Source organism: Schistocerca gregaria, chromosome X (genome assembly GCF_023897955.1).
Source record: "Schistocerca gregaria isolate iqSchGreg1 chromosome X, iqSchGreg1.2, whole genome shotgun sequence".
In the NCBI taxonomy this organism is placed as follows: domain Eukaryota; kingdom Metazoa; phylum Arthropoda; class Insecta; order Orthoptera; family Acrididae; genus Schistocerca; species Schistocerca gregaria.
Window position 1 is genome coordinate 273,409,119 of NC_064931.1, and position 27,508 is coordinate 273,436,626.

Genomic DNA, 27,508 nt, shown 5'->3' on the forward strand with positions numbered 1-27,508 from the left:
AGATCGAGTCCTGGTCTTGTACAAATTTTCAACTTTGGCCATTGCATTACTGTAATGCCCTGTGTGGTTAGCCATTATGATTTCCTACCCATCCTTTCCCTTTCCTTCCCCTTCCTACATTTCATGTTTACGCAATTTTACCAGCCACATCATCAGAAATGATGTCTGTTCTGTTGGACAGGTTCGACAGTACAGACATCACACAGGTATATACGTTTCTGATTCATATGTCATGCACATAAAGCTTAGTAGATTTCTCATGGTTCGCTCTCCCATGGATCTCAATAACTCTGAGGGAACGTCGTATACTCCATGGATCTTGTTTCCACTTAGGTCTTTCAGTGCTCCGTAAAATTATTCTCATAGTATCATAACTCCTGTTTCATCTTCGTTGCTTCCTCTTCCCTTTCCATAATGTTGTCTTCGAGTTCATTACCCTTGTAGGGCCCCTTTATATGTTCTTACTACCCTTCCCTTTTTTGCTTAGTACTGACTTGCCATCTGAGATCTTCACACTCATACAACTAATTCTCTTTTCTTCAAGGGTCTCTTTAATTTTCCAGAAGACGACATCTATCGTTCCTCTAGTTATGGACACTTATACAGCATTGCGTTCCATTTATCCTACAGCCCTTCCTGCTTAGCCATTTTCTATCAATCTAATTCTTTATATATATTCCTTTTCACCTTCTTCTTTTATTGTTTTTATATATTTTGTCATTTCATCAGTTGAATTCAATATCTCATTGCTATTCAGTGATTTCTGCTAGATCTTACCTTCTTTCCCTGTTTGATCCTCTGCTGTCTTCACTGTTTCGTCTCTCAAAGCTACCACTTCGTCTTCTTTTGTATTCCTTTCAGCTATTTCAGACAATCATTTCCTAACGCTCAATGTCAAACTCTCAACAACTGTTGTTCCTTCCAATTTATTCGAGCCTCATCTCCTTAATTTCCTACCTTTCTGAAGTTTCTTCAGTTTTAATGTGTAGTTCATAACCAATAAATTATGGCCAGAGTGTAAATCTGCACCTGGAAATGTGTTACAGTTTAAAATTTGGATTCGAAAGCTCTGTCTTACCATCATCTAAGCAGTCTGAAACCTTCCAGTGTCTCCAACTCTCTTCCATGATTGCAAAATTTTTACATAATCCTTCAAACATATGCGCTGTGCTAAATTCTGCCAGGTATGTTTCCTCTTTCATTCTTTTCCCTTAGCCCACATACTCCTGCTACCTTTCTCTCTCTCTGTCTCTCTCTTCCATTTCCTGCAATTGAATGTTGATCATCTATCACAATTAAATTTTCGGCTCTCTTAACTATCTGAATAATGAATTTTATCTCATCACATGTTCTATCAACTTTTCATAATTTGCGGTGTTAGTTGCCAAAGAAACTTGTACTGCTGTGGTGGGAGCTGGATGCATACCTATCATGGCAACAATAATGTATTCACTATGTTGTTCAAGGTAGCCAACCCGCATTCCTATTTTCTTATTCATTATTAGACCTACTCCTACATTATCCCTATTTGATTTAGTATTTATAACCCTGCACTCCCCTGACCAGAAGTATTACTCTTCCTGACACTGCAGTTCACTGATTTCCACTTTTTAAATTCTCTTTCCTATCTATGCAACTAATGGATCTAACCTTCCAAACTGTTTCCCATAGAACGCCTGTTTTGTTTATCCTGGAGCTGACATCCTTCTGAGTATTCCCAACCTGGAGTGCAAATGAGGGACAGTTTCACCTCCGGAATGTTTTACCTAAGAGTATGCCATCACCATGCAACCATATAGTAACTCTGCTCACCTTCAGGAAAAATAAGAGCTGTAGTTTCCAGTACAAACACAGCAAGGCCATATTGGCTAATGCTACAAGGCACTATAGGCGTCCACATGGGGGGAGGGGCCATGGGGGATACTTGCTCCTCCTCTTCCAACCCCAGAAATCAGGAGTAAAGAGTTTTTTTTTGCATTACTTCTACTACTTTTTTGCATAACTTCTAGAAGTTATTTCATGTGATTCTGCTAAGCCTCTCATTAAGTCAATTGTAGCACCTATAGAGTTTAGTTCTTGTAACATGACACATCTCGAAACTGTTCAAACCTTTATTTTAAAAAATAGCAGCTTTAGAGTCTCCTTCCCCTCTTCTCCCTCTCCCAGAAAAAATTCTGCAGACGCCCATACAAGGTACGATCAGTCAATCACAAAGATTGTTGTCTTTAAAACTACTATACAGACAGCTGCCCCTACTCAGAAAACATATGTTTGTCTGGCCTCTTCACAGATACCCCCTCCTCAACCTCCCCCTCCCCACGTTGTGGTTGCACCGATGGTACAGCTGTCACATCGATGCGTGCAAGGTCCATGGTTCAATGTAAAGGTTGTCTGGTGATATGAAGTACTCTACAAATTTATCTGTTACTTTTTGACGAGTTATTTATTTGAAGAGATCATTGCATTTTTAAGACACTCTGAGAGAAAGAAACAACATACCACGAGGGAATTATCTGAATGGAACGGATACCGGTAGACGTGATGTACTTGTGCAGACAAACAAATGATAACAACTTCAGAAAATTTGGATAATTAATTCAAGGGAGAGAGCTTCCCAAACTGAGCAAGTCAGTAACGTGTTGGGCCACCTCTAGCCCTTATGACAACAGCTATTTGGCTTGGTATTTATTGACAGAGTTGTTGGGTGTCCTCCTGAGGGATATTGTGCAAAATTCTGTCCAACTGCCGTTAGATGGTAAAAAATCCCGACCTGTTTTTTTAGGTTCGAAACATACTTTAGTATCTGAAATAGACTCAACTACGTAAAATTTACGCGAGTAAGGGGGAGGGGGGTAGACATGGGGGACTTGAGTATTTTTATAATTTTGGAAGACTAATGGCGACTTGTGAGTAGCCATGAAAAGTTACAGTTCGACCCTGTTAGAAACCTACATAGGAACGATTATCATCGTAATGAAACAAGAGAAGGCAGAGCTCGCATGGAAAGATTTAGGTGTTCGTTTCTCCCGTTTCTCTTCGACAGTAGACCGGCAGAGAAATATATGCCAGTTTATTGCTATATTTCATATGCTTCACATTTTTTTTTATATTAGTGCGCACCACTATCTTTGGAACATTGTGCTGCACTCTGTGTTTCATTCCAAATCCATGTATGTTGCGTCAACCCCCCCCCCCCCCCCCCCCCAATGATCACACAGTTACTTCCCTATTAAAACAAAGGTGATCAGAAGTACTGGCACGATACTTTAGTAGCTTCATCTGTTAAAAACACTCACTATGATCGGTGGGAAATATTTTGCACCCGTCTGTGGCTAAATTTAGATGGAGCGTGATCTAAACCAAGGGTACATTCTCTCCCGCTTTTTTCTTTTTTAAAAACTTTGTTTATGTTTCAGAAGAATAAAAAACATACACAATATAGAAATCATTTTAGGTGAGAACAAATCTACATTACATCTACATGACTGTAATTCACACTCGGGTGCCTGGCAGAGGCTTCATTCACATTATCTTTCTACTGTCGAACAGCGCGCGGGAGAAACCAACACTTAAATATTTTCATGCGAGCTCTGTTTTCTACTGTTTTATTACAATGCTCATTCCTTCCTATGCAGTTGGGTGTCAATAAAATATTTGCGGATTCGGTGAAGATAATTGGGGACTGAAATAACGTGAAAAGCTCTCACCTCAACGAAAAACGCCTTGGATATCATATCAGTGAAACACTCTCCCCTGTTTCCCGGTAATGCAACACGAGCTGCCTTTCTCTGAACTTTTTCGATGTCCGTCAATCCTGATATATGTCAACCCTGTGAAGCACGTCTAAGAATTAACGATGTGGATTGCCATGAAACTATCATAATTTCTCATTCGGAACAAATCGGAGAGTTCAAGGAAACTATGTACATTAATGCTGTACGCTAAAGGGAAAGCAACTACCGTAAAATGCTTATTTGGATATGCTAACAAGAAAAAAAAGAGTACTTCGACCAGGTAGATTTTAATTAGGTAGGAGTCACAAACCTACAGATACGATATGCTCTAAATTTTTGAGGACAATAATATTAACATTGATCTGCCGCAATTTAGCCCGAATGAAGCGAAAGTTTGAGATTTAGATCCCCTCATCGCCACTATTGAATTTATAGATAATCACTTCTTTAAGTTGTTGGGTAACATCGGGAGAGTTTCTACTGATAGAAACTCTAGAACTCCCCAGGAATTTAAAAGTACATGTGTGTCGATACGTCAGTTTACCCCAGCAAGTCGTTTGCTAACGCTTTTCAATACAGTTGCTGAAATCAAAATGGCGAATCAAAGAAGTTGTTCGCATTGCATTGCGTTGTAGTGGTCGGGTTTTGTGTAAATATTTGCGTGTTTGTGTGAATGTCTGAGTGAAGGTGTTATGAATCGTGTTATGAAGGTGCTGTGGCCTAGTACACCCAGCGTCAATTTATATGCTGTATGAGTAAGTACCGAGTTGTCTCCGATTCGTATTGTTTTCATATTAGACAAATTCTTTTACCAGCGAAGTAGAGTTCTAGAAACGTTGTCAGTTATGTTTGTGACATTCGAATTGTTCTGTGTTTAAAGGCACTGTCGGTTAAGGAACAGATTATGTATAAATATCTTGAGCTGATCGAAAACAAGCGATTTTCCGAAGGTTACGATGTAATGACAGAAATGTGTGGTTATGAATTGTAACAAAAGACGCGTTAACTCATTGTTCCACGTTAATTTATATGCATTTACCACATTGTTTTGCCGTTACTTCCATATATCATTGCCAGAATGTGGACGAAAAAATCTTTTATGACTGTTTTGTACTGGTAACTGTTTTGTCCTGTTTAAGGATCTAACGCAGGATTTGAAATATAAACAAATCGAAAGTGATGCTTCTGTTGGATCATTTGAAGTTTCATTTGTAGGGAAAGAAGAACCACCCTCATCAGATCAGAATGCCCTGTCATAGGTTTGCATGTTAGTTATTACGTGTCAACGATGGTTGTATTATGAATTCATAGTCGGATGCTGTTAAATTTTTGTAAACACGCAGAGGAAAAGAGTAACAGTATTATACCTCTGCACATAAAATAGCATTTCAATACACAGAAATTTCGTGAATATACTCATCAACAAGATGAAAGTTCATGGAACAATTCATAGAAACAACTTATATGTATCAACAGGTCTGTGTAACAAAATGAAAGCAAATCCTCTACATAATTCGTTGAGGCAGAGTTTTGTATATGGAAATATCAACGGCTCCACAATCTTTAATCAGAGTTTTTTTTTCCTGCAGCAGTATTTATGTGAAGCTAGAGGTATAACCAAATTTGTGTACTGACACCAAAGTTGACGTTCTCATTTATGCAGTTCTAAAATTGTATTGTTTGTACATATGTCTTTCTGGCTACAAAAGATTTGTGTATGGTCAGTGAGACTGAATAGTCGTCAATTTCAACTTTCGGGTATCCTGCTGTAAAACTAACATAGGCCAGTGTGTGTAATATCACTACTGAGATATTGTACGTGGTAGTAATATTAAAGTAATCAACCATTGTATTACACATTTAGTAAATTATTAGACAAGTATGAAAATGTGTAAGTTTTTCGTGTAGTTTTCTGACAGTTCCTGCAGAGACATAGTACAATGAGCTCGTGTAAAACATAAATAAAATGCCTTATATAAAACACAAGAATGGATTAAATAAATAAATCTGGAATTGAAAGTAAATGTGAACTTCTACCCTTTTTAAAACAGACTAGATAGAAACTGTCCACTGTGGTATTAAGGTATTAAGAGCTTATTAACATATACCTAGTTATATTGCACAGACAGTTACTAGAACAGTTTAGTTCCTGCATGGAAGTAAAGAATCATTTAATATCTGGTGCTACCAAACATCTTAACATAACTTGTGACTAGTGTGTCTTTTGCCCCTAAAATCCTTCTGGGTTACAGACTGTTTCTACCATAAAATGATGAACAAGTGTTTTGGCCATTGTTAAAAGTGCCCTTGGTCGAGGTGTGAAATACAGTGCATTATCTTACATTCACGTCCGCTAAATTTAATTAAAACTAACTTTGGCCACAAAAGCCTACAAACATAGTCTGTATGTTTCTTTTCTTCATTGTTTATATTTGAAATTCTTCAGCAGTGTAAAATTTCTAGATACTTGTATTTTGCCTGGAATACACTGCCGAAGGCTGGGCTAGGAAGTAGCTGTTAAAAGGAAAATAAATGTCCTTTAGTTATTGTTGTAGCAAAGTTTCACTTTTTTTTTCAGAAATAAAGCTGAATGACCGTAATGAAGAATTTTTCACATGGTTTCATTCATTTTACTGAGGCCATGGAGAGCTATAGAAGCAAAGAATCAGAATGTGATTTTTTCACTGTGGAAAAGTTGTCAGTTCAGGCTAACCAATATAATGTATTGAAAAGATATTGAAAGTCTAATTTTTAATGTACTTTTAGTTAAATAATTCAGGTGAAAGAACATGTAATAGCTACAAGCAGAACAGATATCTACATTTGTGTTATGTATGTGACAAGTACTAATTCATATGGTCACTGAATGTATGGAACGTGTCACTCATAAGTCTGTTAAAAGCTGTTGATTAAAATTTATGTATGGGTGCTTGGTTGCAAGTGGGCAGTCAGTAGATATTTTGTTTACTTCTGGTACTTCTCTTCAACAAAATTAGTGAGTATAGATGTTCCATTTTAACTGATGCAACTGTGGGTTCATATTGTAACAGTGTATATTGCACAACTAAATGAGAGGTATTTTTGCATTGTACTTATTTTTGTAACTGGATTCTAGGTCACAAAGTTGTCATAAAACATGGGTTCCATTTGTAAGTCCATTTTCTATTTGGGCACCGGAAAATGGGCTTAAAACTCAAAACCCTGGTTGTACAAAAATAGTTTCGTGAAACAAAGTAAAGAAGTGTGTAGTTAATACAAAATAAAAGTGTTTTTGATCTTCATAGCATGTTAAACATTACAGTAAATACTAAAGTAAACATAACCATTTTTAGTGCTTTCACTCTTTATCTTTGGATCTGTACGGCTGTTATTTGTGGCATAAAGTTTATTTTTGAGGCAGAGATAAGGTGTATTAGCCCATAATTTGTAAATTAATGCCAACCATTTTATAGATTGGTACACAACAAAAATAACAAAATGTGAGTTAGCTACTGCAGTCTTCTAGGGACTCAGGTCACTATAATGCATCTACTCTGCAAACCACTGTGAAGTGCATGGCAGATGTTACAACCCATTGTACCAGGTTTAGAGTTTCTTCCCATTGCACTCACTGTCACGGTGCAGGAAAAATAACTGTTCAGATGCCTCTGTGTTCACTGTAAATAATTTAATCTTATCCTCACAATCCCTACAGGATTGATAGATTGAATGATTATAAAGAATCCGCCTTGATTGCAAATCTTAACTGGATATTTACCTAGGTTTCGGTGTGGATAACCACACCTCCTTCAAAACACACTAAAACTACAAATTGCCTAAAGAGGCATGGTCCAACATTAATAGAGAATGCCCAAAAGGGCAAAAGACTCGCATAAAATGTAAAATAAACGGTACGTGTGTACCATGTCAATAGCTGTAATTAATGTTGGATCATCCCTCTTTAGGCAGTTTGTAGTTTTAGTGTGTTCCGAAGAAGGTGTGGTTATCCGCGCCGATACCTAGGTAAAACCTAAGTAAACATTCGGTTTCAATTTGCAATTGAGGTGGATTCTTTATGATCATTAAATTATTCATGATTGCTGACACACTGCAATGTTAAAAGTTCTCATTGATAGATTGGCCCCCTTTTAGTCCTTTTTGCACGTAGTTCAGCAGGATTCTAGGATTGGTTGCATCTTCTCCTATGCCTACATAGATACTCCGCAAGACACTGTACGGTGCTTGATAGTGTGTATCCTGTATCATGCTACTAGTCATTTTCTTTCCTAATCCACTTGCAAATAGAGCGAGGAGAGGAAAATATGCCTGTATGCCTCTCTACGAGAACCTTCATGGTCCTTATACGCAATGCATGTTGGCGGCAATAGAATCATTCAGCAGTCAGCTCCAGATGCAGGTTCTCTAAATTTTCTCAGTAGTGTTCCTCGAAAAGAAAATCACCTTCCCTCCTGTGATACCCATTTGAATTTCCGAAGCATCTTCGTAACACTTCAGTGTTGTTTAAACCAACTGGTAACAAATCTAGGAGTCCACTTCTGAATTGCTTCAGTGTCCTCCTTCAGCCTGTCCTGGTACGGATCCCAAACACTTGAGCAGTACTCAAGAATAGAGTGCACCAGCATCCTATATGTGGTCTCCTTTGCAGAGATACCACACTTCCCTAAAATTCTCCGAATATACTGAAGTCAACTATTCGCCTTCTCTACCACAGTTCTCACATGCTACTTCCATTTCATATCGCTTTGTAACATAATGCCTACATATTTAAACAAAGTGACTGTTAATGCTGCTGCATGAGTGATTTGTACGTAGTTTCCTTTGTAGACTGATTGCATTTTCCTTTATGTATTTGTGCAGCTTTTTTCAGGCAGTTTCATGTCAACTGTGAAAAGTGTGGGGTAGTGCTGATGTCTGCAAGTCATTTATATGCTACACAGACACCAAGGATCCCAATACACTTCCCTGGGGTACACCTGAAGCTATTTCTACATTTGTTGATCACTCTCCATCCAAGATAACTTGCTGTGTCCTCCCTACAAAAAATAAATAAAATAAAAAATAAAAAAAATAAAAAGCAGAAATCCTCAGTCCAGTCACAAATTTTGCTTGACACCCTAAATGATTGTACTTTTGATAATCAGCATAGAAGCAATACTGAGTTAAATGCTTTTCGGCAATTGAGAAATACTGCATTTACTTGATCTTCTGTGATCCATGGCTTTCAGGGTGTCGTGAGGAAATTGCAGGTTTATTTTCATGTGATCAACGTTTTCACAATCCATGCTGGTTGTTATGGAGGGGATCATTATATTTAAGCTGAGAACACGCTCAGAGATTCCACAACAGATAATGTCAAAGTTACTGGACAGTAATTTTATGGATCACTTCTGATACCCTTGTTGTGGATGGGTGTGACCTGTGCTGTCTTCCATTGGTGGGCACTGTGTTTTGATCAAGGAATTGACCATTGATTATAATTAAAAGGGTCTAACTCAGCCACAAATTCAGTATAGAATCTGATAAGGATTACATTGGGTGCTGTAACTCTGTTCAATTTTAATGATTTCACCGGTTTCACAACAACACTGGAACTAATATCTATATCAGTCATCTTTGCAGTGGTAAAATAATAATAAAATAAAGAAACAACTAAATAAATAAATAAAGTGGGGCAATATTTGTGGATTATCATTTGTAAAGGAACATTTTAGAAGCAAGATTTCAGTATTTCTGTTTTGCTTTGCTACTCTGTTTCATTCCTGTCTCTTCCACAAGTACCATGGCCCTAACTTCGGTACAACCAACAGTCTTTACATATGACCAGAATTTATTTGGTTTTTGTGAGAGAACCTTAAGTGATATTTTGCTGTGGTAGTTGTTGAAGGCTTCATACATTGCTCTCTTGACTGACAATTGCATTTGATTCAGAATCTCCCTATCGCAAGCCCTGTTCTTTGTCTTACACATACTATGTAGTAGTCTCTGTTTCTTTATCAGTTCCTTTACAGTGACTTTGTACCATGGTGGCTCTTTCCGTCAAGAACTTTTCTTCTAGGTACACATCTATTGAGTGAATGGTCAACTATTCTAAAACTGAGCCATAGTTGGTCTACACGCACCTCTCCAGAGTTAAATGTTTCAGGTTCCCTACTGGGATACGACACTACTGACTCTCTCTCTAGTCTGAAAATATAAATCCTTCTACTTGTTTTAATTGGATTTTGTACTTTGGTAATCGTTGTTGTTACAGCTGTCTCATGCTCACTGATAGCAGCTGCTCTGTGGACATTCCCAGAGTGTTAAGGTCTATTTGTAGGTATTAGATCAAGTATGGAGACATTTCTTTGGATCTTAAACTTACACTTCTGGGTCCCCTACAGCTATCATTATTTGGACTGGTTGGAATGTCTCTTATAGTAGAATTGGCAAAAGACGATCCCTGATAGCTGGCAGCTGTGTTCCCAACTTTCGTCTGTGAAGCACAAACAGCTGCAGTTGAAAACAGTAGTTATCTAGAGAGTTATGACAGATTGATTGAGACAGATACACTAAGCAGCCGCAATTATCCAATTGCTCCTGTAAGGGATCTTCTTTCAGTGACTCTACTATAATCTGAAAAAAAATGTCTACTCCCCACATTCAGTCAGTTAGATGGGTCACAGCCTCTGGTGTGTAGTGCACACATGACACATTTGGGAGACATGGCTGACTTAACAGTCAGACAGCCACTTGAAAAGTGAACCTAGACTAATATTTACTTGTATAAAATAAGTTGAAAATTTTTGGTTGTCAGCTCCTTTGACTTTGTTACTGACATCATAGTATGTTCATAACATAACCAAATGCCTGTGTTTGTTGTTTTATAATGTTATGAAGTGTGCGTTGATGAAGGAGGAAGGCTTCAGATTAAAATTTTATGAATGCATCAGCTTGGTAGAATAGTCAAAAATAGTCTGGAACAGTGTAGTGTCCAATGAAGGTGCATTTGGGATGAAAGAAACCCCCGGATGTCAATGCGGACAATTGAGAAAGTGCAAAATTGAATTGGGGCATTTCATAAACTATCAGGATAATCTGAGTGCTGAGAACTGCTCATGAAACATGCAAGTAGCTAACTATTAATATAAATAAATGATCACACAACTTCATAATTTGCTATTAACATTAGGTTACTTTGAGTACTAAAACACCTTTCCCATTAAAATATTGGAATGAGATAAGTATAACATCAGTAAGATCCAGGCCAGACAGCTGAAAGAAAGAAACAAAAATAAATTGTGAAGATTATGTGTAAAACTTCGGACTGAACATCCTGTAGAATTTTGAAGTGGAGGTTAAAAGTATAGATTGCACTGAAGTATAAACACTGATGTAAATTCTCTGTAGATGCATCACACGGGCAGTACCTTCTGCAGTGTGAGTGACACCATAGATCATTGCTCTGAAGTGCTGACATCTGAATGGGTACTTTATGGTTCATAAAGAAAGCGACTGATTTCAATGTAAATATATATGTCAGCTCCTTGAAATTACCTTAGACTAAGTATACTGTTAATATGTGGGTTGCAGTAATAGAAAGCAGTTTATATGACTTGTAATCTGTTTTAAATTATGTCTGTGATTTGTATTTGGATATTAAGTCTCATAATCTTTATGCTTGACCACTGTTTATTGTCTTGGTGAGTTCACACCCTCAGAAGTTCCTGCATCATTAGAAGACAGGAGATAGGAGATTGTAAATGCATTAGGGGAGAAGATTCAGTTGCTGAAGTTGCTCATGGGTATGGGTGAGCAGCTTCGAATTATGACTCCACTGCCATCTGTTAATTGAGTCTCTGTGTTCAACAGCAAAGTATGCATATCACTGAGATTCTGTGCCCCCAGTCGCTGTCAAATTATTATTATTAGTATTATTATTATTATTATTATTATTTTTTTTGCATGTATAGGGTACCATCTCCCCCCTCCCCCCCCCCCCCCCCCCCCCCCCCCCCCCAATGAACCATGGACCTTGCTGTTGGTGGGGAGGCTTGCGCTTGCGTGTCTCAGCGATACAGATAGCCGTACCGTAAGTTCAACCACAACGGAGGGGTATCTGTTGAGAGGCCAGACAAACGTGTGGTTCCTGAAGAGGGGCAGCAGCCTTTTCAGTAGTTGCAGGGGCAACAGTCTGGATGATTCACTGATCTGGCCTTGTAACAATAACCAAAACGGCCTTGGCTGTGCTGGTACTGCGAACGGTTGAAAGCAAGAGGAAACTACGGCCGTAATTTTTCCCGAGGGCATGCAGCTTTACTGTATGATTAAATGATGGCTTCCTCTTGGGTAAAATATTCCAGAGGTAAAATAGTCCCCCATTCGGATCTCCGGGCAGGGACTACTCAGGAGGATGTCGTTATCAGGAGAAAGAAAACTGGCATTCTACGGATCGGAGCGTGGAATGTCAGATCCCTTAATCGGGCAGGTAGGTTAGAAAATTTAAAAAGGGAAATGGATAAGTTAAAGTTAGATATAGTGGGAATTAGTGAAGTTCGGTGGCAGGAGGAACAAGACTTTTGGTCAGATGACTACAGGGTTATAAATACAAAATCAAATAGGGGTAATGCAGGAGTAGGTTTAATAATGAATAGGAAAATAGGAATGCGGGTAAGCTACTACAAACAGCGTCAGGTGGCTTGCGGAGTATGGATGTAGATGTAGATAGTGAACGCATTATTGTGGCCAAGATAGATACGAAGCCCACACCTACTACAGTAGTACAAGTTTATATGCCAACTAGCTCTGCAGATGATGAAGAAATTGAAGAAATGTATGATCAAATAAAAGAAATTATTCAGATAGTGAAGGGAGATGAAAATTTTTGACACCCTATCATTTTCTGCCCATTGTGATGCATAAGTGTGAACTTTAATTTCAAAAGTGCCTACAACCTTCCTCTGTACTAGTGCCCTGTGATGTCACTCTCGGGCTCAGTTACACCTCTAACAGCAAGGTCCAGAGCTCAGAAGTTCATGTGAGATGTAAGGTGTGCTAATGAGGTCACATTAGTACCAAATTTTGCCACAATTCTTCCCAATGCCACCATGGATGTGTCACACGATGGGAAGCTCGTCGCCCGCACTCCCCCAACATCATCCCACCCCTTCTCTTGACACCACTGCCATGGAGGCCTGAACTGCTATGTGCAGCATTGAAATCACATGGTTCTCGTATGTATGGTCGAGAAAAACATTCGTCACACTGCCACCCTGAATTGACGTTAAAAGGCCTCAGGAGGTGGCATAAAGGGCATTCATGGAACCACCCCTTTCAATGAGGCATTCATTTACATGCATTTTGCAGTTGAAAACAACAGTGTGCAGTGTGATGTGCAACAGGACACTGTTCTTGGTAACTGTTGATACTGCTAACACCTCCCTGGATGATTCACCAGTTGTGCAAGCACATGTTAGAACAACTATATCAATATTCATAAGTAGGAAATGGTAATTTTTTTTAATGTGGCATTGTATGAAATGAGCGTATTATGTGGATGGTTTCATGACAGGGTGACATTACAATATTCATCTTGGGAACTTTTCACAAATTGTATGGATCCATTCTAGCCCAAATCGTGGCTGTATAACTTGCTAATAATGGTCAAGTGGTGTATTAATAATCTTTGTTAAGGTATTTCCATTGTTTTATAAACTACACATACTGCTATATGAGTTATGAATTTGATTTGGACTATCTGTTTGTACAGATTTTTGATTAGTATTTATCTAAATAATTATTACAAAATCGAGCAGATGTAGAAGATTCCAGTGCTGTAAACAGGAGATATAGCTTTTAACCACACATACATTTAACATTTGTAGCTCTGGTACATTACAGACTATCTTTGGTATCTTACTGCTGCCACCAGTTCAGATGTTTTTCAATCTACATGTTCTGCTAACTTCTTCACACCACCACCACCACCACCACCACCACCACCACCACCACAACCACCACCAACACAAACCATGTGTGACGTGATTGTCAAAAACCAACCATATTGTTGTGCTCTAGCAGCTACTTACAAATGTTAATTGATTTGTGTACACTACTTATTTAATAGTACCCTAATGTTTCCAAAAACATGAGCAAGGTCGAGATTAAATTGACTCTGCACAAGATAGCTAAATGAAAGCACACAAACAATAAGTGTTTTTTTTACATCTACATTGATACTCTGTAAGCCTTCGTATGGTGTGTGGTGGAGGGTACCCTGTACCACTACTTGTCATTTCCTTTCCTGTTCCACTCACAAGTAAAGCAAGGGAAAAATAACTGTCTATATGCCTCTATATGAACCCTAATTTCTCGTATCTTATCTTCATGATCCTTACGCACAATTTATGGATCATTTAGCACTCATCTCCAAATTCCAGTTCTCTAAATGTTCTCAGTAGTGTTCCTTGAAAAGAACATTACCTTCGTTCCAGTGAGTCCCATTTGAGTTTCCAAAGCATCTCTGTAACACTTACAGGTTGTTCAAATCTACTGGTAACAAATCTAGCAGCCCACAGATTGATGTCCACCCTGCCCGTCAAATTATTTGTGTGTATAGAGAACAACAGTGATCCTATTCACTTCCCTGGGGCACTCCTGATGATACCCATGTGTCTGATGAACACTCACTGTCGACAACATGTTGGGTTCTGTTACTTATGAATTTTTCGAGTCACTCGCATATTCATGACCCCCCTGCAGGTCCGGGGGTTAGAATAGGTACGGTGTATTCCTGCCTGTCGTAAGAGGCGACTAAAAGGAGTCTACACATTTTGTGCTTTATGTAATGGTCCCCTGTCAGGTTTGACCTCCATCTTTCTAAATTTTCCCAAAGAGCGAGCCACTTGGGAAAGGGTGCCTTATATGGTGCATCATGTCCATTTTGTATTTTTCATCGTTGCATCTCAGTCCTGCTCATTCTACATCTCTTGGGCGAGGGCACCTTCCTGGATGCGTTTCCCATCTTCCACTATGCATTGTTGCTTTCTGCGTCGCCGATGACCATGGATATTTTAGCACCTCATATCCCCATGTACCCTGTTGGTTGTAGCCCCGTGACAACATAGAGAGTGCTCTGCTGATGTCTGCGCTATTAACTACCGATGTATGCCATGGAGTAGATGCCCATATCCCTGGGGCATTGGGATTCCCGGCAATGGCCATCATGCCAAGTGGCCCTAGCTGAGGCTGGGTGGCTCCAGTGGGGAGTGCCCCTAGTCAGAGTGGGTGGCATCAGGGCGGATGACACGCCATGAAGTGTAGTACATCATCTCTTGCTGGTGGTCCAATGCGAGCAGTCTCTAAGCGGGCAAAGTCTAACTTCAGTGCTAAGAAATATGACCTCAAATTGTTCTCCTTCCTGGCCACACCATGGGAGGACCACCAGGTGAAGGAAAGCAGTGAAGATTATTCGCCCCGGTATCTTGTATGCACGAGAGGTGATGGGAATCTTTCATGTCCATGAAGCCTCAGTTTTTTGTGGAGCATTTGGAAGACAAGTTTGGGGAGGCCGAGAGCTTGTCCAAAATGCGCTCTGGGTCAGTCTTGATAAAATCAGCGTCCTCTGCCCAGTCACGTGCATTACTCACATGTGACAAGTTGGGGGGGGGGGGGGGGGGGGGGAGTGTTTCTGTTACCATCACGCCCCATAAGAGTTTAAATATGGCCCAGGGGATTATATTGCACAGGGGCTTTCTTATGCAGTCTGACAACAAGCTGCGCCCCAATTTATAGCAGCGATGTGTTCATTTTGCCCAGTGTGCCATCGGGGTCCAAGGCATAATCAGGCTGTCACCGGTGCCTTCATCTTGGCCTTTGAGGGTGACACATTGCCCGAGAAGATCAAGGTGATGGCCTACCGCTATGACGTCAAGACATATATCCCTCCCTCGATGTGGCGCTTTAAGTGGGAAGTTAAGCCATATGTCTTCCCGCTGTACTTCCAGCATCACATGTTGAGATTGTGGACGTGCATCACATCCCAATACTCCATGTGCCCTGCTTTCCATCTGTGTCAACTGCAGAGAGCATCATTCACCTTGCTCGCCAGATGGCATGATTTTACAGAAAGAAAGGAAAATCATGGAATATAAGACCCTGGACTGAGTCTTGCAGTTCAATTCCTTCAGTATCTCTGCGACACTCTTGCTTGGAGTAAACAAACCTGTGACCATTTGTGCTGCCCACCTCTGTATACGTTCAATATCCCCTGTTAGTTCTATTTGTTAAAGGTCTCACACACTTGAACAACATTCTAGAACTGCTTGCAAGAGTGATATGTAAAGATTGATTATATTTCCCCAGTATTCTACGAATAAACGGAAGTCTACCAATTGCTTTACCCATGACTGAACATATGTGATCATTCCAGTTCATATCCCTACGAAGTGTTACACCCAGGTATTTGTTAGAGCTGGCCAATTTCAACAGTGACTCTTTGACATTATAATCACAGGATACTATTTTTTTTTAATGGCACAATTGTACATTTCTGAACATCAAAAGCAGGTTGCCAATCTTTGCGCCACTTTGGAATTGTATCAAGATCTGAACAAATACACGGGAACTGCTCAATAGAGGACAGGGGTGCTGAGCTACTGGCATGTAAAACTTCGCATCTTATCACAAGTGACATTCAAGTTATAACTATTCATAGTGGAAGACTGACCTTTTCTTAATGCAGAGGAGGAAAATGTTAATAGTAGAACTCCTCTTGTCACTACATTACTGCATTTTCCATTAAAGTAAGTGTTACAAAACATCCACGTAAAATAATTACATTAAAGCAAAGTCTGTGGTAGGAATCAAAGGCAGCACTGTACAGAGTAGTGCTTCATCAAGAAACAGGCAGAATTCTTCATATCTGCATCTACTTACATACTCCAGAAACCACCAAATGGTGCATGGTGGGGAGTATGGCTGTAAACTTTTTTACTGTATTGTGGTTATATTTCTTTCTTCAGCAAAAGAATACAAAAGAATGTGCAAAGAAGAAATGAGGAATATATTGAAAACCAAGTGGTTCGAAAAACTCTGCTACATATTTCTTTGGTATGGCTGCACCTTAACAAACAAAATAATAATAAAATGCGTTAGTTGGTTGCAAGTAAATGATGCAAGCAAAGAGAATGCTAATATGCACATCTGAGAATACCTTTTTATCCACATTAAGTATCAATTTCACATTAAAACTATCGAGTATCAGTTGCCACTCTAATTATATTTTCAAATGGTGTTTTTGCCATACATATTGCAACACACACATGCTCTTTTGTACAGAACATACCAGCAGTGACTTTGAGGTGGTGAAATAACTAACCTGACGGATTTTGTAGTCTTCTCTATGAGATGTCAATTATAAAACTATTTCAGGGTTACATAGACTTTGCTCACTGTTCCAAATACTGCCTTTTTTCACACTACTCTCCATTAGGCATACATTTTCAGTTCTTATGCAAAATTCTAGACTGTCCTCATAAATCCTACCATTTTTGTCAATGTCATTGGATGTGATGAAGATGGTATTTGCATGGAAAAAATGCTGTATCCAACTTGATACTGTGTGATGTTAAGCTTTCTCAGGTGGCCAGCAGGAAGCAGTTGTTTATATGACACTGTATTTAGGCAGTTTATCATGCTGTCATCTTCAGGTACTATCTGTAGAATGAGTATCCTCACTACATCACACTAGGTAGTGAAGACACTCATCAAAGTATCACCTGAAAATGACAGCAAAGTATGCTTTCAAAATATAGTGTCACATAAACAACAGCACATGACTAGACACCTGATAGCAATACTAATTAATACTGTTACAGAAAGTAACTGTTGCTCTGTGTGTTTTAATAAAATACTGAGTTTTAGAGGCAGTGAAATGTAAACTCCCGTACAGTGTGCTGATAATCTGTAAAAAGAGACAAAAACTGGATTTTCACTTGGAATACTTTTTCAAGCACATTCCCTCCATTAGCACACTCCACTTGTGCCAACCAAATTGTAATTGGAAACATCCTATGGGTGCTATACATGGACATTTAACTTGCTGGCACTCTGTTGCTCGTCACACTAATGCCGTAGATAGAAGCCAGTTGGTTTCACCATGTGAAAAATTCATTCATTCTGGTTTTGTTCATTCAGCTGCTCTGTCCTCAGTTTGTTGGTTTATTTTCTTGCTTTGTCAAGAAAGTGCGCAGTCTGTAACTATCCAGTTACCTAATTTTTGTAAGGAAAGGTGGTACTTTTTTTTTATTGGAGAAGCCATTTCTGCAACAGGAATCAAAGGAGAAGATATTAAATGGAATTATGTGTACCATGTGAGACAGTGTTTCTGAGATTGACATTATTTACGTAACTAACACTGTCTTTTATTTGTTTTATGTGCACAAGAGTCAGTTCTTCAACAGCCTTGATCAGTGTTGATGTAATGTAATTAAAAAAATCATTAGAACTTAGTTTGAGGACTTGCTCATTATCGCATTATCGTTAACTTGTCAACGCTTAAAACAATTGTGACACCAACACAACAATCATAAATTTTTCCTCCTGTCGCTGAATATAAATATTATAAAGAAGTGGCAATAAAATAATTATTTGTGGTATAGGTGTGCTTCAACTCTGAGATATTATCTTGATGCTTGTATACACAGTATAGTGTTCGTATTTACATAGTTATTGTATGATGACTTGGTTCTGGATAGTGACATAAAGAATGATAACCAAAAATTAAAAAAGAAAACAACTTTGTTATACTTACAGCATCTGGAACCTCTTATAGAGCTCCAAAAAATAGTTAAGGAACAAGTCAGCTATTTCAGCCACATTCTCCAAATATTCTCAGAGAAAAAAACTGAATGTTGTGTCCTGTAACTAAATTCAGCACATTCTACACCTCTGTCATCAATAATAATACACACCACTGCCAGATAATATACTTTTTTATAAATATATGATGATAGTGAATGTTGTTTGGTGAAATTATGAAGTAATTGAAATATGATGTGGAAGTTCAGTAACTGCAGCAGAATGTAGATGTAGTAGTGAGGGATATAGTCATGTTTTTACACTTAAAATAGTATCAAAGTCGGCTATAGCAGAGATTTTTTCGTTCAACTTACACAACTGTTAGATTCTGCACACAGAGTGATAAATATGTATGTTCACCTAGGGTTGTGTTTGTGAATGCCACAGGTTTTTTCAAACTGTACGGGAGTAATGTACACTGTTTTGAAAGTTACCCGTAAACTACTCATGGTCCAAGATAGAGCAAATTGATTTGAAAACGTTGAGCTGTGGGTTTCTGAGTTACCAGTTAATCGGCAGAACAAGCCTTTTGTTGATGTACGCTATGTGAATGCTTTAATGGACATTGTTGGATGTGATGATGGGAAAGTGGGTGACAGAGATAACAAGGATTTACATGAGTCATGAGGATGATACAAACATTATTCAGAGACTCTTACCCCAAGATGAGCTATACCTAGAGGCGATGAATGAGTGTTCAGGAAATGTCTGGACCACAAGCATTATATGCTTAATAGGACTGTTTGTCACCACCTATGCTCATGACCTCATTCGCATGTGCTATTTTAAAAATACTTAAAAAAATTGGTGAGTAACACACTTGAATAAGTAATACTAATGCAAACCATATTTGGTGCAAATGATTGGCAAGATTGCACTTAATGTTAAATTTGGAACCTGCTCCAGACTGTTGGCAAAGGTCACAGATGCCACCAGTGTAGAGTGCTCTGTGCCATCCCTGAAGGCAGTCATAACAACATTGATCTGTTTCCTTGCCAATGCAGAAATTCCACCAGTATCCATTGAGAAAGAAACATTAAGGGAAAATTGGAAATACACAAAAATTGATTCAGTTTGTCAAAACATTCAAATTGTGATTTGCTCCTCCTCCAGTAGAAACTGTGGAACTGTCTAGCCCTACAGCCCATCAACTATGTTTCGTTGTTCCAGGATCTTCATCTTGATTCAAATATAAGGGAAGGAAATCTTTTAATGATGAGATGGCTCCAGTCACTACAATGGAATAAACATAGGTTCATAAAATACGCAGACCGAATCAGTTTCAATATACACTCTGATCAAAATTAACCAGACATCCCTATGTAATGTGGAACTGACCTCTCGATATCATTAGACATGGACTCACCAGCATAAAAGGAGGTGGACAGTATTGTGTTGTCAGTAGAAAACCAGTAGCAGTAGACTGGGTCAGTTGGAAGAGCTCAGCGACTGCGAAAATAATTTACTTGTGGGATGTCACCTGAGTAATAAATTCATCAGGGACATTTCAACCCTTCTGAAGCTGGCCATGTTGACTGTTGATGACGTGATTGTGAAGTGGAAATTGTAAGAGACTATCACAGACAAAGACCAGGCAGGCCACATGTGCTGATGGATGGGGATCATCAAGTATATCAGAGGACGGTTCTAAAAAATTACATGAAATCAACAAAAGGAAACTCTCTGGAATTCCAAAGTGCCTCCAGCATTTCACCTATCACAATGACTGTGCATAGTGTGGCAGTACTGGACATCAGGATGAAAGGATAGGATGAACTGAGTGAGTTACCAGTAATGCAATTTTGCACACACATTTACATAAGAATCCATCAAACTTCAGCAAATCACAGTTTGGACCACACAGTAAAATGCCTTCAAGTCTCAAGCTCAATAAGCAAACAGATTAAAATTGCAGCAATACGATATTGCACTGCTGGTGTTATTAAGAACAATGGTGCAAAGTTCTTTCTGAACTATGCAGGCACAGCAATATCATATTTATTCAGTGATACCAGGAAGCAATTTACAATTAAAATGTACAGGAATTACACAGTGTGTGCGCAAGTACAGCTTGTGATGCAGTAACGGCAACATGTGGAAGTTGGGGTCTGGCTGTGAGTCATGCCCAGACAGTGAAAGCGATTAAGGCGACTGCTCAAATAAAGTGGGACATCAGGGTTCAGGCCCCTGTCCGCCACAGATTTTCATTGTCATCACTCCCTTATACAGATGATAGTTGTTAGTATTCGCCACTGTGAATACATATCATGTACTTAAAGTAATAACAGGTATGTCTTGTAACAGAAACAAGATGGTCACACCAATAACTGTAAAACCAAGTTCCCTAAATAATGTTGCATTTAAAACAGATCTTCAGAATAATTACAAAACTGACTAAGTGTAAAAATTAAGACACTAGCTTCCCTTTTCGGAAGACCATCAATGGCTCCTGGTGGGAATTTTAGGCAAAATTGCTCTAGGTTGGTCTGCTATTAACGTCCAGCTGGTTCTGTTATACGTGTGAACTGGTAAACAAGCAATCCTCATCCCCCTATACAGGGTATTACAAAAAGGTACGGCCAAACTTTCAGGAAACATTCCTCACACACAAAGAAAGAAAATATGTTATGTGGACATGTGTCCGGAAACGATTACTTTCCATGTTAGAGCTCATTTTATTACTTCTCTTCAAATCACATTAATCATGGAATGGAAACACAGAGCAACAGAACATACCAGTGTGACTTCAAACACTTCGTTACAGGAAATGTTCAAAATGTCCTCCGTTGGCGAGGATATATGCATCCACCCTCCGTTGCATGGAATCGTATTGTATCACAGCCGTTCACAATACGAGCACGAAGAGTCTCTACATTTGGTACCGGGGTTGCGTAGACAAAAGCTTTCAAATGCCCCCATAAATGAAAGTCAAGAGGGTTGAGGCCAGGAGAACGTGGAGGCCATGGTATTGGTCCGCCTCTACCAATCCATCGGTCACCGAATCTGTTGTTGAGAAGCGTACGAACACTTCAACTGAAATGTGCAGGAGCTCCATCATGCATGGACCACATGTTGTGTCGTACTTGTAAAGGCAGCGAAGTCAACATTACCTTTCTTCAATTGGGCCAACTGGCGATTAATTGAGGAAGTACAGTACATACCGATGAAACTAAAATGAGCTCTAACATTGAAATTAAGCATATCTGGACACATGTCCACATAACATCTTTTCTTTATTTGTGTGTGAGGGATGTTTCCTGAAAGTTTGGCCGTAGCTTTTTGTAACACCCTGTATATAAGGGGCGATCAACAAGTCTCCATTTGTGGGTGATGCTGAAGTGTATATGCAGTGTAGTGCAACTCTAATGCGAGTATATAAGCACCAACATGTAGGCAAGTGATTAGTATGGAATTTTTGTCTTTCTGATGTGCTTGCAGTAAATCCAGAAATTTGAACTATGGCGATGTTATTCCCACATCACAAATGTCATAACACAGAAGTTACACCAACCCGAGTGGGAGACATTTTAACATCCACCTTATAGTCCTGATCTTTCTCCATGCAATTATCAAGCCTTAAAAAAGGCCTTGAAGGGTTGCTGATTGTAGCTGCAAGATGATGTGCAGCAGGTAGATATGGACTTCTTCATACAACAGGACATGATTATCTTCAACCTGGTGCATCAGTGGAATGATTGCTTCAGTGCTCACAATCAGCCACAAGGCGCGACTACATGTTACAGCTTCACTCTAATTAGTGAAAAGGAAAGAACTGATTCTGAAAGCCTGCATGCATTAAAATGCAAAGCAACCTGTGGCATGTAACCTGGCCAGTACATCAAAAAATTAGTAATGTTGATTTTTGTGGAACCAAAACAGTACAATCACTGCCATGAAACAAAGGCAGAATTATCAGACATCAGTGTACAGTACCTGGTTGAAGAACTGTCTCTCTAGACACATGCTAAATAAATTTACTGGTAGCTCTTGCGATATGACACTGTGTCCATGTCAGATATTACAGCTACAACTGCTCACACAAGACCTGCAAGCCACACATTCCAAAATGCGTAGTATGTACTCTGATCCACAGGACAAAGGTTGGTGTACAGCCAACACATCTTGCTGCTCGCACTCCGCAGTCAGCAACACTCCATACCTCTGCTCAAAGCCAGCTGCCGCGACATAGCTCAGAGCTGTGACACCTCTCTTCTTCTGCCATAGGGTGCATACTTTATGCCTGCCAAGTGAGTCGTAGAGCCCAAGCGGTGCCAACTTTCTAACATAAGCAATATTAATATGCTACCCTTGTCACATACGGCCTTTGATAACAGCACTAAATCACCTGCAACACTTCTCCTGGGCTCATGACCATTATCTGTTAGATCCTAGACAACTGGAAAACAGTGGCCTGGTCAGATGAGTTCAAAGTTCAGTTGGTAAGAGCTGAAGGTAGGGTTCCACAGTGGAGCAGACCCCCCACGAAGCCGTGGATTGAAATAGTCAGGAAGGCACTGTGCAAGCTGGTGATGGCTCCATAATAGTGTGGGTTGTGTTTATATTGAATGGACTGGATCTTGTCTAACTAAACCTCTTATTGACTGGAAAAGGTTATGTTCCGCTACTTTGAGATCATTTGCAGCCATTCATGGACTTCGTTCCCAAACATGTCACCGGCCACAATTATTCACGATTGGTTGAAGAACATTCTGGAAAAATTCAAGTAAATGATTTGGTGACCCATATTGCACGACATAAATCCCATCAAACATTTATGGGACATAATCGAGAGGTCAGTTTATTCACAACATCGTGCACTGACAACACTTTCTCACAATTACAGACGGCTGTAGAGGCAACATGGCTCAGTATTTATGGGGGACTTCCAATGATTGTTGAGTCCATGCAACATCGAGGTGCTGCACATCGGGCAAAAGGAGGTCTGATACAATATTTGGAGATATCTCATGACTCTCTTCAAGTAAGTGTATACGGTCTTGAATAGACGTACTGTATATCACTAAGTCGTCAAGACAGTGATGGATGTATTAATATTGAATGTCAGAAAAATGTTAGTTAACTGAGAGAGCACCACTGCACGTTTTGCTAAACCAAAGTGGACACAGTTGAATTCAAAAATGTCCCATTTAGTTACAAATGCCGTAAGAAGGTTTGAACCGTCATATAGTGATATCTCAACACGTGCTTGGTTGAGGACAAGGGTAGTGAAGATACAAGCTCTCTTAAACCAACCAAAGTAGGAGCAGATTGGGCAGTGCAACAGAGCTTAACAACTTTTATGTGCACTTCCCAGTAGTCAACCACTGGGCAGTACTCTCCATTACATTTTGGAAATAGCAGTGTAAGGAGATTTTGACAGCTGAATTACTGTTGTAACATATTATTCCACTAGCTCCTTTGATTTCTTCATCTTGGCGGTGACAACCTACATGGGGCTTTCTTAACTGGGGCATCATCAGTCAGTTCATTCCAATATTCTAACAAATTGATGACACCAAATTCTTGTGTTAAGACACATGGGATTTCGGCACAAACTACCTTGATCTACATTTAAACAAATTCATCTAAAACCGATAATTACTTGTTTACAGAATCTGGGTCTGTCATACTAGTTGCTCCAGTTCTAGGTTTATCATAAGCAAACATGAGCATACCCCTTGGTCCATGCTGGCAAAATCAAAAATGAACTTGTGGATTACATTGAAAACCCCACTTGAGCAGTAAAACTGGCACCCAAAATAAAAATGGTTGTTAAGTTTTCTACCACTCTTAAACCGACCTTACACGCACCTTGACCTGTAATATATCTTAACATTCAGGCTAGATTTATCCGCAGCAAAATATTATCCAGCATCTAGCTGTTACCTTCCCCACTTACAAACTTACTGATTAGCAAGAAACCATTGGTAATTGATGGCAGAAATAGTACCACCAAAGACAAGCAACACATACTGGTTTATTGTTCAGTGAAGCACAAACAAATGGCAAAGGTGGTGGTCTGTTATCTTTAACAGGGCTAATTAATTTACCATTCCTGGGCTGTAACTGTAATAATTCTTGCCTTTTGCTTTTTGCCCTTTTCCCATGCATATTCCATATTCTCATGCTCCGAATCTGCACAGTACCAACAGATTATTTTTTGATAGCTTTTCTCTTGGTTTTCTTGTGAATTACATACTTTTCTCCCTAATTTCCATGCTGGAAACCTGCCCCCTCCTTCCTCCATTCAATCTTCTGTTATTTGGATGACCTTCCTTCCTCGCTGGTCAATTCCTTCATGAATCCATGGTTTCAATAGCCCGAATTTCACAGATTTCTTCTTCTAATTGAGCTAGAGTTTTGGGGACACTATAGAATACAGCTCTTATCCACTGTCAGGTGTTAGCACACATAAAATAGAGGCATACTACTTGTTCTTCACTATGAGAGAGGTCTGAAGCTGCCAGACTCTTTTAATGCAGTCTGTGTAGTTTACCATTGATTCCTGAGTTCCTTGTTCACCATATTGATTATTCACTAACTGTTGAAGCACTCTGGGAGGAATCATTCTGCAAATTATAGCCAGAAATTGCTTTAAGGTGTTATTTTCCTCTCTGACCTATTTTCCTCTGTGACCTGTAATACCTCTTCAAGTAACCCATCCCTCACCTTTACTGCTATCAACATTAATACTTCCAAATCTCTCATTTCCATAATCCACACTCTGTTCTGAAGTTCCACTTAACTATCAGGTCTGCTGAATTCAGAGATAAATCTATGCATTCACTCAGAAACTCCTGTAATGGATTCTGAATTTTTGGGAATAGACTTTGAAAGTTCACTTGCTTGCCATCACAGCTTCGATCTTTCTGATTGGCTTCATTTCCAGATTCATTTAACTTCATCTTATAAGCTTGAAACCATTCACTATTGGTTTTGCTATAAGTTTCTAAACATTGCTCCTGGTTTCCATCCTTATCAACCAGGTCACCCATTCTCTCTAATAATAATCATTAAACTGCACATGTAAACTTCATACTTGATGCAGAGTACAACCTCTCTCCAATTCAGTAACTTTTAAAATTTCCTTGAAGGCAGCACAAATTATGGCAGCAATGAAACCTGCCTGGGTTGGCTTGGTAATCCATTTTACAACAGGCATGTGGCTATTGTGGTATACTTTCTCAACTAGATCCCAAACCGTGTCTTTTGCTTCTATCTTCCTTTGTTGTAATTCATAACCAGTAATCCCCTCAATGGAGAAAAGCTGGGTCTTTCACATCACCAGGCATTCTGAAAAATAAAGCCAGTTTAGCAGCCGCACATGATTGACTTACAATGCAACACAAATCAGTCAATCAATCATGCTCTGCTATCATTATTTTTGTAGTGCTGGGCATTACAATGAAAGGATAGGATCGACTGATTGAGTTACCAGTAACATCATTTTTTTTTTATTTGTTTCAATAATTTATCAGACATTAACATACAGTACTTGGTAAAAGAACTGCCTCGTTAGGCACATGCTAAATAGATTTACTAGTGGCTCTTGCAATAAGATACTGTGGCCCAAATTTCAGAAATCAAAGCTACAGCTGCCCACGCACCACCAGCAAACCACACATTCTGAAATGTTCTCTGACCTATAGGACATTGGCATTGTCAACTGCTGGTGTGCCTCGCTGCTCTTGCTCCACAGTCATTAACACTCCAGAACTTGGCTTGAAGCCAATTGCCATGAGCTGGCCTAGAGTCATGATGCCTCCCTCCTTCCACCAGGGAATGCGTTCTATATGCCTATAAAGTGACTTTTCAAGCCCGAGCGGTGCCAAACTTTTACATAAACAATATTGTAGTGCTGTCTGTCACACAATAGGGAGTTAAATGAATGGGCTACAATGGTCAACCAGATCTTAATAAGCTACACACTTCTGTAGTCGGTGCTAAGGAACGCTAAAGGTGGTGTAAAGAGTTATGCCACTGGACAGTGGATAACTGGAAACAAGTGATTTGCAGTGGTGAATGACACCATATCCTGTGGCAATCCGATGGAAGGGTCTGAGTTTGGCAAATGCCCGAAAAATGTTGTTTGTAATTGGGTGTAGTGCCAGCATGAAGTATGGAGGAGGTGATGGTATGGTATGGGGTTGCTTTTTGTGGTTAGGGCACCTTATTGTGCTCAAGAAAATGCTAAATGCAGAAGGGTAGAAATGCATTATACAGCATTACATAATGCATACCATTGAGGAACATGACTGTTTTTCCAGCATCACAGTATACCCCATTGTAAAGCAGCATCTGTGAAGCAGTGGTTTATGGACAACTACATTCTTCAGATGCTGTTTAAAATCTTGAACATGGTTGAAGGCCTTGAGTTGGTCGCACCAGAGTGCACCACCTTTGGAATGAGTTAAAATGTTGACTTTGCTCCAGACGCCAACCTCCAACACCACTACCTCCTGTAGTTTTGGCTGTTGAGGAAGAATGGGCTACAATCCCTCCATAGATATTTAGACACCTCACTGAAAATATCCTCATACCAATCTCCATTAATAGTTGCTTGGATGCTATTGAGGTAGTGTATGCAGTATCCACATATTTGTTTCAAAGATAGAAAATTTAAAAATTATGGTGGTTGTGCCAAATAAAAATAGCTCCACTGTTAGGAAGACCTCAGTGAGGAGAAAGCTAAAGGTGAAAGGGCTATCTTCGTACATTATGTAGACAGTCCCTTACCCTCACCCCTACCCCAAGGGGATCCACAACTATCTTGTGGCTACGTGCATGGCGAGCACGGGACCCCAAGCTAGTGCGGATCTCTTTCCTTTCTGGGCTGTGTACCTTCCTTTTCCACATCCTTCCCCATCCCCCCCCCCCCCCCACCTCTGCCTCTTCCCTTCCCCTTTTCCCGCTGTGGGAGTATGTTTTGTGCCTACGTC

The 27,508-nt window shown here is 39.5% G+C and overlaps 1 protein-coding gene across 4 annotated transcripts in view; it reads left to right on the forward strand.

Moving 5' to 3' along the window:
- Positions 1–4,031: 4,031 nt before the first annotated feature.
- Positions 4,032–27,508, forward strand: part of LOC126297885 (GTPase-activating protein and VPS9 domain-containing protein 1) — a 280,670-nt gene continuing 257,193 nt past the window's right edge. For 2 of the 4 annotated variants that reach the window (XM_049989180.1, XM_049989181.1), the window contains exon 1: positions 23,522–23,550. In XM_049989180.1, the coding sequence (XP_049845137.1) occupies positions 23,537–23,550 (14 nt within the window). In that variant the 5' untranslated portion in view covers positions 23,522–23,536. Of the gene's footprint in view, positions 4,490–23,521; positions 23,551–27,508 lie in introns of those variants that run through there. The other 2 variants (XM_049989182.1, XM_049989183.1) reach the window with 2 other exon arrangements.